The sequence below is a fragment of the Cyprinus carpio genome, chromosome A6 (assembly GCF_018340385.1).
Source record: "Cyprinus carpio isolate SPL01 chromosome A6, ASM1834038v1, whole genome shotgun sequence".
In the NCBI taxonomy this organism is placed as follows: domain Eukaryota; kingdom Metazoa; phylum Chordata; class Actinopteri; order Cypriniformes; family Cyprinidae; genus Cyprinus; species Cyprinus carpio.
This window is the reverse complement of record NC_056577.1, coordinates 15578096-15591456: the sequence shown is the minus strand read 5'-3', so window position 1 is coordinate 15591456 and position 13361 is coordinate 15578096. Positions and strand designations below refer to the sequence as shown.

The window sequence follows — 13361 nt, the reverse complement described above, 5'->3', positions numbered from 1 at the left end:
ACCATTTCCAAGTTCTTCAATTAGATTTATGTTTAGACATTATAAAATATTTTTATAACAATAAAAATGACTCTTTTTCCAAATTGAAAAAGAATTTGATGGAATGTTTGGGTTTAAATCAAGACATTAAACTTGAGTTTAGTTTATGTATCAGAAGAAACTTCAAGTTTTTTGCCTAACATGTTAGCTCTTGAATATCTTTAAGCCCCAGATAAAATAGTAAGATATTGTAAGGATAAGAATAATAGCAAGGGTATGATGAGAGTAATGGTCTTTTTTAAAAGACATATGAAAATATGCTTTATTTTCGTAATTCTGGTAAGTGACACTACTAGTGCAGAAACTGCATACTTCGTCTTTAAATGAACTCAGCAGTCTCAAAGATACTGGTTTATTATTTGTTTTTTTTAAAAGGATTGGTTGGTGGGGGGGTAGGTGGTGGGTTGGCTATGGATGTTTCTTTTTGTTTCTGTTTTTTTTTTTATCAAGAATTTTGTTTATTTACAAATAAAACCATCTCATCATGACCACAACACAAGGGAGACTTTTCACGCACACTCTCCAAATTCGCCTCAGTGCCAGGCACAAGTCAGAGGTACATGTGCCGGAATAGCTACAGCAGATAAATAGTGAACAATTGAACAGTAGATATACGAGACAGTGGAAAAGTTTAAAGCCTACAACATGATTAAATATAGAGGCGATTAAAGCAGCATTAAAACTTTGCATGCAAGCATCTATTTGTTATAATTGTGTCAAATTTAAGAACATGTCTCTCAAATGTTTGGCCTATGTTATGTGAGATCACAATATAAGGCACAAATTTATATGTAATTTTTTATCTGTATGACGGATGGATGCACTTTATTTAGCTTCAAAATCTTGACCATTATTCATTGCCATTATAAAGCTTATAGCTCTGATTGTATTCGTCTGAAAGAAGAAAGTCATATACACCTAGAATGGCTCGAGAGGGAGTACATGATGGGTTAATTTAAATTTTTGGGTGAACTTTCTCTTTAATAAGCCTGGAAGTGAGGAATAATGCAAAAAATTTAACTGAACTTCATTCAGTATTACACAATATAATCCATCTCAGTTAGAAGTAAAAAAAAATTATCTATATATATCTATATCTATATATATATATATATACAGGGTGCGATTTGTGAAAAAAACAGAGGGGGGGATGCTTTTGAAAATTTTTATGAAATGTTTTTAATATGACGGAAATTGCATTTAGTGTCATCTCAGTTTAATAAAAACATTGTAAGCCTACGTTAGGTCTATTAATTGTAATAATTTAATGTCCACGGTTATTCAAACAACAAATTATATAGAGAAAGCGAGCAAAGAACACAACGGAGCATTTTGAAACTGAATCATTTCGTCGCAAAATGATTCACTGTTTCGAAGCGCTCCAATCGGATCGCGTATCGCGAATCATTTGATTCAGATCGGGACTTCAAAGCGTGTATAGCGAATCATTTGATTTAGATTGGGACGTCAGAGCGGGTTTGCATGATGTTTTTATCCCCACCGGGGATAAAAGTAATTCAGCAGAGGCAGGGATGCATAGACCATATATATATATAAAAATAAATAACTATATTCAGTTGTGTTTTAGGCACTAGAACAGTCCAGTACTTGTGTTAAAATAATGAAGATTTCTGTGCCACCCCAATATATCCTGGCTCCGCCACTGTAGGATGGGCAAATTTAAAAATCCAAATGTGTTTGACACTGTATATAACCTGTAAAAAGTCGCCAGAGTTCAGTGCGACTCCATGAAGGGCATAAAGCAGAGCCAAAGTGCTGAGCACAGAGTGGACAGCCGTATCCCCATGTTTAACACACATAATTTTATCTGAATAAGTTTTGAAGAACACATAATGACAATGGGCCTGTATAGAGACAATGAAGAGGAATATTAGTCAAAACACAGCTCCAAAACAATTTCTGGACTGCTGAATCTGTACAAATCATCAGTAATGGAATGATTTAATAGGTTTTGTATACTGAAACAATTAAGCTATGCACTTCGGCACAGTTAAGCACTGTCGGCCCAAATCAAAATATTTGTATCCGATTGGAATCTGATCTAAATGATTGACTGTCCGCACTGTGTATCGTAACTGTTCAGATCCGATTAATGTGTCCCATGGTGTGCTTTAGTTTTATGGAATATTGCACTGGTTTCTATAGCAACAATATTGTGTTGGTATGCTTATGCCAAAAAACAACAACTGCAAGGGTTTGCAAGAGTTTTGCTGCGTCCCAAATGACGCACTATACACTATGCACTTATACACTATGTACTTAATTATGCATGTTCTTGAGTACTCATGTACTCAACCATGTAGTGTATGAAATATATAAAGTTATTTTGTCATTCATAATCGATAGCCCGTCCCCCTTCGGTATGTAATTAAAGCTGTGACAGTTGAATGCATGAGGTGTTCAACATTCCACACTTTGTTTTTTCAGTTATTTAAATGCATCATCCGGGTATTTAAAGTGCACTTTTTCTTTTCGGAATTTTCAGTGTGAAGACACTACTCACACTATTTATACTACAAAACACCATAGAATAGTGCATAAGTACACAATTTGAGACAACACTGTCTTACAATATGACAACATGTTGCTGTTGCACTGGATTATTATGTCTTATGTGGCAGAAGCAGAAATGTAGGAAGCTGGAGTTCGCAGCTTTATTTCCTGTTGCCATCTCTGCCGGTTAAAAAAACTCAGAAAGGTATATAGACCAGCAGTCTATTGTCATTTTCTGCTCAACTCACGCTTCGCAACAACACAAACTTGTTTATATAAAGACATTCAGTATGTTTTCTACAAATACTACCGGACATGTTTACATTTTACGTGGCTTGAGAAAGTGCATAGCCAAAAATCAGAAAACAGAAGTGGGAAGACTGACATGGATTTCCAGAAATACGATTTGTAAACATTTGTAAAAAAAAAAAAAAAAAACATTCTTATTTCATATATTTTTTCCCCAAATATTTCTAAATATGATCGGATTCCACTATGAACAAAAATCTGATTTTGAGTGACAGTCTGAACTACGCTCTGATTAACTGTTACTGTATAAAAAAATAAAATAAAATTGCATTACCACAGGGATGTCCAATCTTGTGACAGTTGAGGGTGGTCTTTTTGTGTAAATGTATGATTTTAAACAGCCTTTTCAACTTCTTATTTAACTTCTAGTGAGAAATTAGAATTGTAGTAATAGACCAATTATAACTTTGTAAACATTCAGGATGCATGCGCATCATGGTTGCAGAATACCCGGGAAAGATAACCTTTACGGATCGAGAATTACACGGATACGGTACAAAATAGTTAGGTTTAAAAAGATTACAAATTCTATTGATTAGATGTCATTTTCAAAATGTTCTCCGCATATTACAAGAGCTTGTCTCCTAGTGATAAGCACTGTTATTCAACGAAATTGACGTTAGATAGTCTTACAGATCCGAAACAGGGATGATGTTTTTTGTTGGCAGAAAAATTGCAGTTTTCAAGTGGCAGTCTATGACATAGATATGTATAGATGCCTTGTTTGACTGCTCCAGACAAGTAGAAGCGGCCGCCATCTTGTAACAGTCAACTTGACGTCATGCACCATATTGTAGGTTTTCACAGAGCCGTTGAGCCATTCTGTGCAGGAGTGTGGCATCTTTCGAATATTCAGTGATTACTATGGTGAATGACATCAAGTTATATTATATATGTCTATGGTCTAAGGAGCCATGAAAAAAAAAGGTCAATTTGATTTTATATTTCAAAATTCTGACTTTATTCCCGCAGTGTCAAGATTATATCTCACAATTCTAATAAGGAAAAACAACTCGTCATTCTCTCTTTTCCCCTCAGCTCTTCTGGCTTTTTTTCCCTCTGAATTGACAAACTCACTATTTTTTTTATTTAAGTCAAGTTATAAAGTCCGAATTAATATATATAAACTTGCATTTGTGAGAAAAAAAGTCAGAATTGTGAGATAAAATAAATAAATATGTAAAAATATGTAAGATTTAACTAAGATTTAACTAATATTTCATGCTGTAACTGTAGGGCTAATACAATACAATACATCCCCTATGAACAGCATTATGTAGACCTATTGTTTAAATTAAATGTATGCTTTAAAAGTAGAGTAATCATAGCAGTTTTCATCCATAGTATGTCCATTTAAATGTCTGCTTTTGACTTCAAATGGCGTCTTTGACGACAGTATTCTATAAAAATTATTTGCATTCAATCTTAACATCAAAAGGCACAAAAATATTTTTTCTCTTATTCCATGGATTTTACCCATTTACCTCCACTTGTTCCCAGTGTTTTTCTGCAACCATTATGCGCGCGCAGCTGCAAGTGACGTAACTGTGATCTCTAATCTGAATTGGTCTATTAAACATTCACTTCGTTATCACTAAGCTTTTTTCTATTTTGTTATAGATCATCAGACCGTTATGCTGCCTCAGAAGTCTCTCCGAAATCAGTTTCTGGAGGTACCCGGAAACCTGAACGCTGCCTGTGCAGCCTGACAGGGCAAGTAGGCAACAAGTCATCTGCCTAAGTTTTAGTATGCAACTCATGTCCTGAAGACCCTGATTACCTTAATTTAGTTGTGTTTGATTGGGATTGGAGATTCAGGACAGTGGTCCTCCAGGACCAAGATTGGACACCCCTGTATTAGCATTATAGGTTAATTTTAAGAAGCCTCACATCAGATGCTCGGACTAGATCAATGGAATTGTTGTTCCAGGCATCCTCATTGCTCTTGCTGTGCTGTAGCTCTGCCTGCAGGTTCTTAGATGCCATTTCAACTAACCTGTAAGAATTTTTCAAAAACATTCTCAAGTCTCTGCAAAAATTTGATGTGCTATGTGTGCTCAAGGTTTTAAAAATGGTTAAAAATTTTACAACCTGTGTTGACCTAAAAAAAAAAAAAAAAAATGTTTTTTTGGATCCAACTTACTTCGAAGCTCTGAATTTGTATGCCTCCACAAGGCTGGCCAGGTCATTAATATTGACGACAGTGGGCTGAGAGGACACAGAAAGCGGCTGTATCCTGCTCTGAGGTTCGTTCAGGTAAGAAACAGTGCCAGTCAACTGCTGACCTGCCCGTGCTTGTTTGTAGCTCTTCACCAAATACCTAATCAACAGAAAACGTTAGGTAATGAAAGTAGTACAAATCAATCAATCAGTTCATTGAGACATACCTTTTTAAACCCTAGTGAGGCAATTATTTCTTAGATGTCTGTAAAAAAAAAAAAAAAAATTGCATGCTAAAACAATGGATTTATTTTGAAAATTTCAGAAGGTAATTGCTCTACTGATCAAACCACGGCACATGTGCTGTGGTGATGTGACAATAAAAGTGACTTGACTTGACTTGACTTGACTTGACTTGACAAACGTTTTTCAAGCAAGTTATCATAACTAATTATAAGTTATTAATAAATAACTTTTTTTCCTAAAAAACATTATTTGGTAACCTAAACATGATTCTTTAACCTGTGGCAGTTTATGGCTTACATTTTAGGTGCCTTTTTGGGTTATTAACTGAACTTGGAAAAGAAAATGAAAACTGCTTAATTTGGAAACTTAAAAAAAAATAAATAAGGCATTCTAGAACTGACCAATAGTGCAATTTACTGAGAACTAAGGAGCTGTTGGATGAACAAAAGAAAAAAAAAATCTTTACTTGACACTTCTGTTGATGCAATTATAATGTCCTATTTTGGCAATTTACACAATTTTATTTTCCTTTATTTCCTTTCTCTTATTTTCCCAGTCAATAATTATTTAAAAGTTGTGCGTTTTAGGGTTCTGGGGCTAGATCAACCCTTGTTACTCCATTTATTTCATATATTTATATAAATGATACAGTCGGCCCATTCTCCTCTGACCTCTAGCATCAACAAGGCATTTTCGCCCACAGGACTGCCGCATACTGGATGTTTTTTTTCCCTTTTCACACCATTCTTTGTAAACCCTAGAAATGGTTGTGCGTGAAAATCCCAGTAACTGAGCAGATAGTGAAATACTCAGACCGGCCCGTCTGGCACCAACAACCATGCCACGCTCAGAATTGCTTAAAATCACCTTTCTTTCCCATTCTGACATTTAGTTTGGATTTCAGGAGATTGTCTTGACCAGGACCACACCCCTAAATGCATTGAAGCAACTGCCATGTGATTGATTGATTAGATAATTGCATTAATGAGAAATTGAACAGGTGTTCCTAATAATCTTTTAGGTGAGTGTATGTATATATATATATATATATATAGATATATATATATATATATATATATATATATATATATATATTATATATATATATATATATATATAAATAATAGCCAGCCCTTTCTCCAGACTCTTCAGTCAAGTACAATCTTTAATACAAGCCTATGTTATACTCAAAATGCAAAAATACGGGCCAGGCTAGACTACCCCGGAGTGTGTCTAAAAACAGCAAATAATTTTGACGTGTGTTATATACAATAACATCCACACAATAGACACTCTAACCTTAGTAAAAACTACAGAGTTGCCAATCATGTCTCTTTGTTTCTAAATGCCATGTCAGCTTCAAACATTAATTTTAATTGTGAAACCCCAAATCGCTGCATGAAGTCACAATTTTGAAAATGAATTCCATTCAAATAGTGCTGATATCTGAAACATTTAAGGTAAACAGGTGTTTTTTTTTTTTTTACCTAGCTGTCTGCAGCATCATAACCGTATTCTCTCCCTCATAAGTGCAGGTAGGTGTAAAGGTGACGTAGATGTCAGGTAAACTGCTGCAGCGGGAATAACCATGACCACCACAAGACATGCGACAAAGCTCAATTCCTGCATTTGCCACCCAGGTGGTAAAAGCTTTCAGACCTGCAGATAGAGCATGCAGCTACAGAAAGAATGGAGAGAAGAAATACAAAAAAAATCTAGATAAATCAATAAATCAAGACAATGAAATTGGGCTACAAACCATATGCAAGCACATAAAACTCATGAATGTGTATAAATTTTTTTTTTTAAACATTTTTGCTTACCTCTGGCAGCTCACTAAAGTCACCCTGATTAATGTATCCTGAGATGCGATGGTATGTTTTACTCATGTATTGACCCACAAAGTGGAAGGCATAGGCAGTGGCCAGCAGAGGGAAGAGTTTATACTGCTGAGCCTGATAGTCTAGGATCTGTGGCTCTGGCTCTCTACAAGAAAAAAAAAATTAAATCACCTAAAATACACACCCACACACAGACACAGATAAATGAGCAAAATTTTCAAAGAAAAACCTAACATTGTATGTGTTTGTGTGAGAGGGACAGAGACACACCCTGGGCGTAGTTCAGACTGGTGTCGGACTGCACTATAACGAATGGCGATGGTGCAGGACTTGGAGAGAGCTCGTGCTGACTCCCCCACTATCATGGAGCGAATAAACACCATGGTGCCATATGTGAGTTTATCACTAGGAGGTTTCACATATGTACCATCTGGCTCAACCTACACAAGCAAATACACCACAAAGCTTTATTGATATAATGCACTTGAGCTGGCATAAACACCATGTACATGAAGCACTGATACAGCTTATCTCAGCATGATTTGTGAATATTCCAGTGAAAAAAATTATTCAGACTTATTTACTTGATAACAGAAATAACATGAATATTATTACAAATTTGCATTCAACAGATTAGTGATTAAAAAAATTATGCAAAATCTTTATTAAAATCTTTTTTATGTCATTTATTTTTTATGCCATAACATTTTGTTGCTGAAATTTTGTTTATTTCCAGGTTTAAATTAGATGTTGTCTATTGTATTTTGGAAACCAGTTAGTTTAGGTTAGAATGCTTTACTAATTCCTGTGAATCTGCCACCATTTCAGCTGTACATTAAAAACAATGCAAAACAGTTCAACAGCACATAAAAAAATAAATAAATAAATAAATCAAACAATACGATAATTATAAGGCTTCATTTAAAAAAAATAAACTGCAGCAAACATAAATGAGCAAACATAATTGAAAACTATTTAAAATTAGAGATCTTTCTTAAGTTTGTTAAAGGGATAGCTCACCCAAAAATGTTGTTTATCTGCTTACCCCCAGGACATCCAAGATGTAGGTGATTTTTTTTCTTCAGTAGAACACAAACCAAGATTTTTAGCTCAAACCGTTGCAGTCTATCAGTCTTATAATGTAAGTGGATGGGAATCACGGTTAAAACATACAATAAAACAAAAAAAAAAAAAAAAACATACACAAACAAAACATAAATAAACCCTGTGGCTCGTGACGATACATTGATGTGTAAAGACACAAAACATTCAGCCTGTGCAAGAAACTGAACAGTATTTATATTGTTTTTTACCTCTGATTCACACAATGTCCGAACTGTTAGAACTCTCCTGAGCGCATCCTCCTGTGCACATTCTCAGCAGCAGGCGGCCAGGCACGTGAGGTGTCTTTTTCTTCTTGGCCGCCTGCTGCTGAGAACGTGCTCAGGAATTCTAACAGTTCAGACATTGCGTGAATCAATTTGTGTTCTACTGAAGAAACAAAGTCACCTACATCTTGGACGCCCTGGGGGTAAGCAGATAAACATCAAATTTTCATTTTTGGGTGAACTATCCCTTTAATGAACTCTTAACACAAGCACAAACTAGATTATTGTAAACTTTTTTGTCTTTCAATGTGGGCAGGATCTGCTCACCTTGGCGTACTTCATCAGCATATTCTCACGTGGTATCCTGACATTTTCCAGTTTTAAGTAGCCATTATCCACCTCATCAAAACCAAATTTGGGGCCAATATCACCGACCACTACACCTGTTCAGACATAACAGATCTGAAAACAGTGGCTTAAATACTGAAAACTACATTCTCTACACATACATACAACAAACAAATCAGATTACTAAACAAATGATGAAACATCTAATCATCTAAATGTAGAGCTGTCAAATTGAAAACAAAAATTCAGTTTACATTTTATAAACACTGCCAGGGCAATAATAATAATAATAATAATAATAATAATAATAATAATAATAATAATAATAGCAACAATAATAATAATAATAACAGAAGTAAAAGTTGTTTTCTAAAGTTCTTTTGGGGGTTTATACAGTTTTAGACTGTAAATTACTGTTTGCCATGCGGTATTCTCACGTTTATATATAGATATTTGACTAGAAGGGTGTGTTCTTTTCAGTTCACCAAGTTTAGAAAATTTAGTGGAGTGATAGGTCCTTAGAGGATTTTATTTTTAATTCGTGAAATTAGAGCCTTTCACTACCACCCCTTCCTCTTGTAAACCCAACAAATAACCATGTATAAATTACTGAACTTTTCTTTTTCAATTGGTGCCATAAAAGTGTAATTTGGCTTACAGATCAAACTAACTAAAAAATCAAAACTTACAAACATACAACTCTTAATCTGCAAAACATAGTTTGAATAGTTTCATTGTTGAATAGAAAGAGTATTATCAGGTTGAACTTTTTTATTGTTCTTATTTATTTTTTCTGTGGTTCTCATAACAGCTGTTTATGAGACATGTAAAAACCAACTGTGCCTAGGGCCAAGAAGGTCACTAAAGCACCACATATATTCACTAACTCCTATATATGTTTAATGTTTATGATTCTTTTTGGAGTTTAAACCACTATAAGTTGCTATAGGTTAAACTACAAATCACGTGTAGAAGTTTGTATCAGTGCTGAATTTATTGTTTTGTTCCAGTAATGTGCTGCAGCTCAACCTTATAGATAAAAGATATTGACTGTTTTATCTGATGCTGTATTTGATCAAAGAATCGTTCCATAACCTGGTGATTGTGTAATCACTGCAGTCCATCTAAATAGTCTTATAATCATACATATCAAAAAACAAGCAAATCCTCACACACGGTCCAATCTTTATCTACATATATTCATCACACAACTAAACCTACTCAAAATTCTGTACCTGGCAGTGGCATGTGTGTCTTCATACAGCGAATGGGTGTGATGAAGGCATGTAGTCCATGACACTTGCCCTGCGTGTACAGCTGAGCCAGGACTATAGCATGATTTGAGGTTTTACCCACTACAAAAACAAATACAGAGAACAAATTAATTATAAAAAATAAACAATATGTAATTAGTTGTACACAGTGCCATCTTATATTTAACATAAAATGATGCAATTTGAACACAGCTTACTCACATCCACCTGGCCACCACTTAATAGAGGAGATTGTTGGACTGTTCAAAACAAACTCTTGGGTGGAAGGGTCATAAGTAGCAGTGGTTTCAAGACCACGAATATGTGTACCTAAATATATGTAATACATGCAAAACAACACAGACAACTGTTACTTCAGATCTAATACAAGTAAATCAAAGTGAAATTCATTCATATTTAATACAGCTCCAAAGTCAAATATTGCTTATTATTTAAACAAATATCTGGGACTGAGCAAATGAACATGATGAAATACAAGCTCTTATCCTGTTAGTGGTACAGTATTCATAATCTTTCTGTTTAAACAACATGGTTAAGGTAACCCTTGTAGGTGTCTGACAGCAAAAAAAAAAAAAAAAAAAAACAAAAAAAAAGAAAGATAGAAAAAGATTTGCATTGCCGCTCAGTGTAAATTCTTAATCTGCAAAACATAGTTTGAAACAATATCTTTATGAAGGGGTGGATTTTCAATCCCCTTCTCATCTAGTATATGATGAATACATAATGATAAGTCTCCTAAAACTAGTGTATCTGTTCTGGTAGTTCTGTTACAAGCAATGTCTTGTATTTGGTATCTGAGAGTCTGACCCATATCAGGAATGCAGTAACAGTGTTTACTCATTTAGTGTGGCTTTCTAGAGAATAAATATGTATTTGTTTTGTAACAATTCATTTGAATCATTATATAATTGAATGTTGTATTTTTTAGAAAAGTTTTATCAGGTTGAACTTTGTTCTTATTTATATTATTCTGTGGTTCTCATAAGAGCTGTATATGAGACAAGTAAAAACCAACTGTGCCTAGGGCCAAGAAGGTCACTAATGCACCACATATATTCACAAACTCCTATGTACAGTATGTTTCATTTTTATAATTCTTTTTGGAGTGTTAAAGCACTATTAGTTGCTATAGGTTAAACTACATATCATGTGTAGAAGTTTTTATCAGTGCTCTGTGTGAATGCATTGTTCTGTTCCAATAATGTGATGCAGCTCAACCTTGAAGAGAAAAGATATTGCCTATATGTTTTATCTAATGGCTCCAAATGTTACTTGCCACTGCATAAAACAATACAATAGTGAGGAGTTATAAAAAAAAAAAAAAAAAAAAAAAAAAAAAAAAAAAAAAAAAATTATATATATATATTTTAGGGTTTTAGAAGTATAGTTTCAAGGTTTTAGAAGTATAGATTGTACACTCACAGTCATGTGTCAGTTCACTTTGTTAAAGGCCAGTTCTATCCTTTAGTACCCTATACACACACTTCTCTCTTTATATACACAGTACCATGTAATAATTTTTATTAAAATTTCTCCAGATTTTATTACAAATTAACAAATTACAAATTAATAGCATAAACAATTAGAGAACCAATTGGCTATCATTAGCACATGTAACAACCAAACACACCTACAGCACTGATTCTAAAATAGATATCAACACAGCTGCAAAAGTTGCCACAAATGTGCTGCACTTGTAGGTTGCTTGGCTTTCACATTTCTGACCAATTAATCGATGGAGTTAACATTATGAGACTGTATTGGCCACTGATTTGAAAATACTGTGGTAGGTTTTTTGGTTCAGGGTGCCACTGACTGTGTAAATCATTAAATCTGGACCCAACAAAAGTGATTGTGAAATTCAGTTATCCAGTAGTGTATAAGACCACATGATCCAATGCAAACCAGCGCCTCAGTATAGCAATAAGTGAGTGCCAGATTTGTTACCGTGCCCCATCTCAGTCTGTGCGTAGGTGCCAATAATCTCCAAGTTCCATGCTGGCATGAAGAAAGCTTCCAGTTGTGCAGGTGAGGATTGGTTCAACAGCGTCGGCAGGAACATGCCCAAGTGCAGGTCAAGGGGCTCTGGACGCCCCCGGTGCACACAGCTTTGGTAGGCCAGGGTTCAAAGTGAGTGGAGCATTAAAAAAATAAAGGTGCAAGGAAGAGATAGAAAGGCGAGTAGAAAGAGTAGAAAAGCGGACGGATTATTTAGATATCAAAAGAAATAAACATGGAATTAAATATGAAATTTCAAGAAATGGAGAAATCAGATGAATTTCAGATGACAAATACAAAGTAGATTAAAAATGTTGGTTTGTATGGATATAGATTAAAAGGAATGGCATTAAAGATAATGGAAGAAAATGACAAAAACAAAAGAAGAGAAATCATTTTAGCAGGTCATGCAGATTAAACATTGGGTTTAATAATGACTTACAGTTCTATTAATTCAAATAAATAAATAAATAGTAATAAACTGGTGTATAAGGTAACTGCATAAACTTTGTTAGGATAGCTCTCTGACTGGGAAAGACATTATACCTTCTAAAACCAAAGTTTTAGGAATGATTAAAGGTGTGTTTATGCTTTGGCTGGCATTGAGCTAGAGAGGAACTCGAGTTTTCAACAACATGTTTATTTCATGTTTTAGACATTTAATGGATAGTTGACCCAAAAATTCAAATGCTGCCATATTTACTTAACCTTAATTGTTCTTTACCTGCAAGAGTTTTCTATTTCTGTTGACCACAAAAAATATATATATTTGAAGAATGTTGGTAACTGAACAGCTGATGATAGCCACTGCATTCCATAGCATGGAAGAAATAAAAATACTAGGGAAGTCAATGGCTTCCAGCAACTGTTTGATTACCAATATTCTTCAATATCTTCTTTTGTGATCAACAGAAGATAGAAACTTAGATACTTCATTTTTGGTTTAAGATATTTAAATCTAAATACACTTCAATACTAGGGAAAAATATTAATAAACACACTGATGTCTATGGAAGTGACAATAATAAACCTAAACAACAAACAAAATCATTTAAAGACATGTTTTATCCATGTCTCCTCGTTCATCCAGTCACTCACTTTCATGTCATTTGGGAGAAATTGAATTTACATCCTGTAAATCAGACTCTGACTGCATAGCAGCGCACACAGGCCCTGATAACTTAGCAATCAGCTAAAATCATTATTAAAAAAATAATTATGATTAAAAAAAATATAATAAAAAATCAAAAGGTAATGTCAATAAAAAAATGCACATATTACATATTTAAATGTAATGCTGTATT

General features: G+C 34.3%; 1 protein-coding gene across 2 annotated transcripts in view; it reads right to left on the bottom strand.

Annotated features, from left to right (window-relative positions):
* The window catches only part of acox1 (acyl-CoA oxidase 1, palmitoyl), a 28543-nt gene that overhangs the window by 3223 nt on the left and 11959 nt on the right, over positions 1-13361 (bottom strand). Inside the window, exons 3-12 of one of the 2 annotated variants that reach the window (XM_042758177.1) lie at positions 12007-12167; positions 10261-10368; positions 10021-10140; positions 8765-8880; positions 7380-7549; positions 7092-7254; positions 6756-6946; positions 5006-5182; positions 4753-4858; positions 1755-1904 (exon numbers count right to left, since the gene is read on the bottom strand). In XM_042758177.1, coding sequence (XP_042614111.1) covers positions 1755-1904; positions 4753-4858; positions 5006-5182; positions 6756-6946; positions 7092-7254; positions 7380-7549; positions 8765-8880; positions 10021-10140; positions 10261-10368; positions 12007-12167 — 1462 coding nt within the window. The remainder of the gene's footprint in view (positions 1-1754; positions 1905-4752; positions 4859-5005; positions 5183-6755; positions 6947-7091; positions 7255-7379; positions 7550-8764; positions 8881-10020; positions 10141-10260; positions 10369-12006; positions 12168-13361) is intronic. The other variant, XM_042758178.1, reaches the window with a different exon arrangement.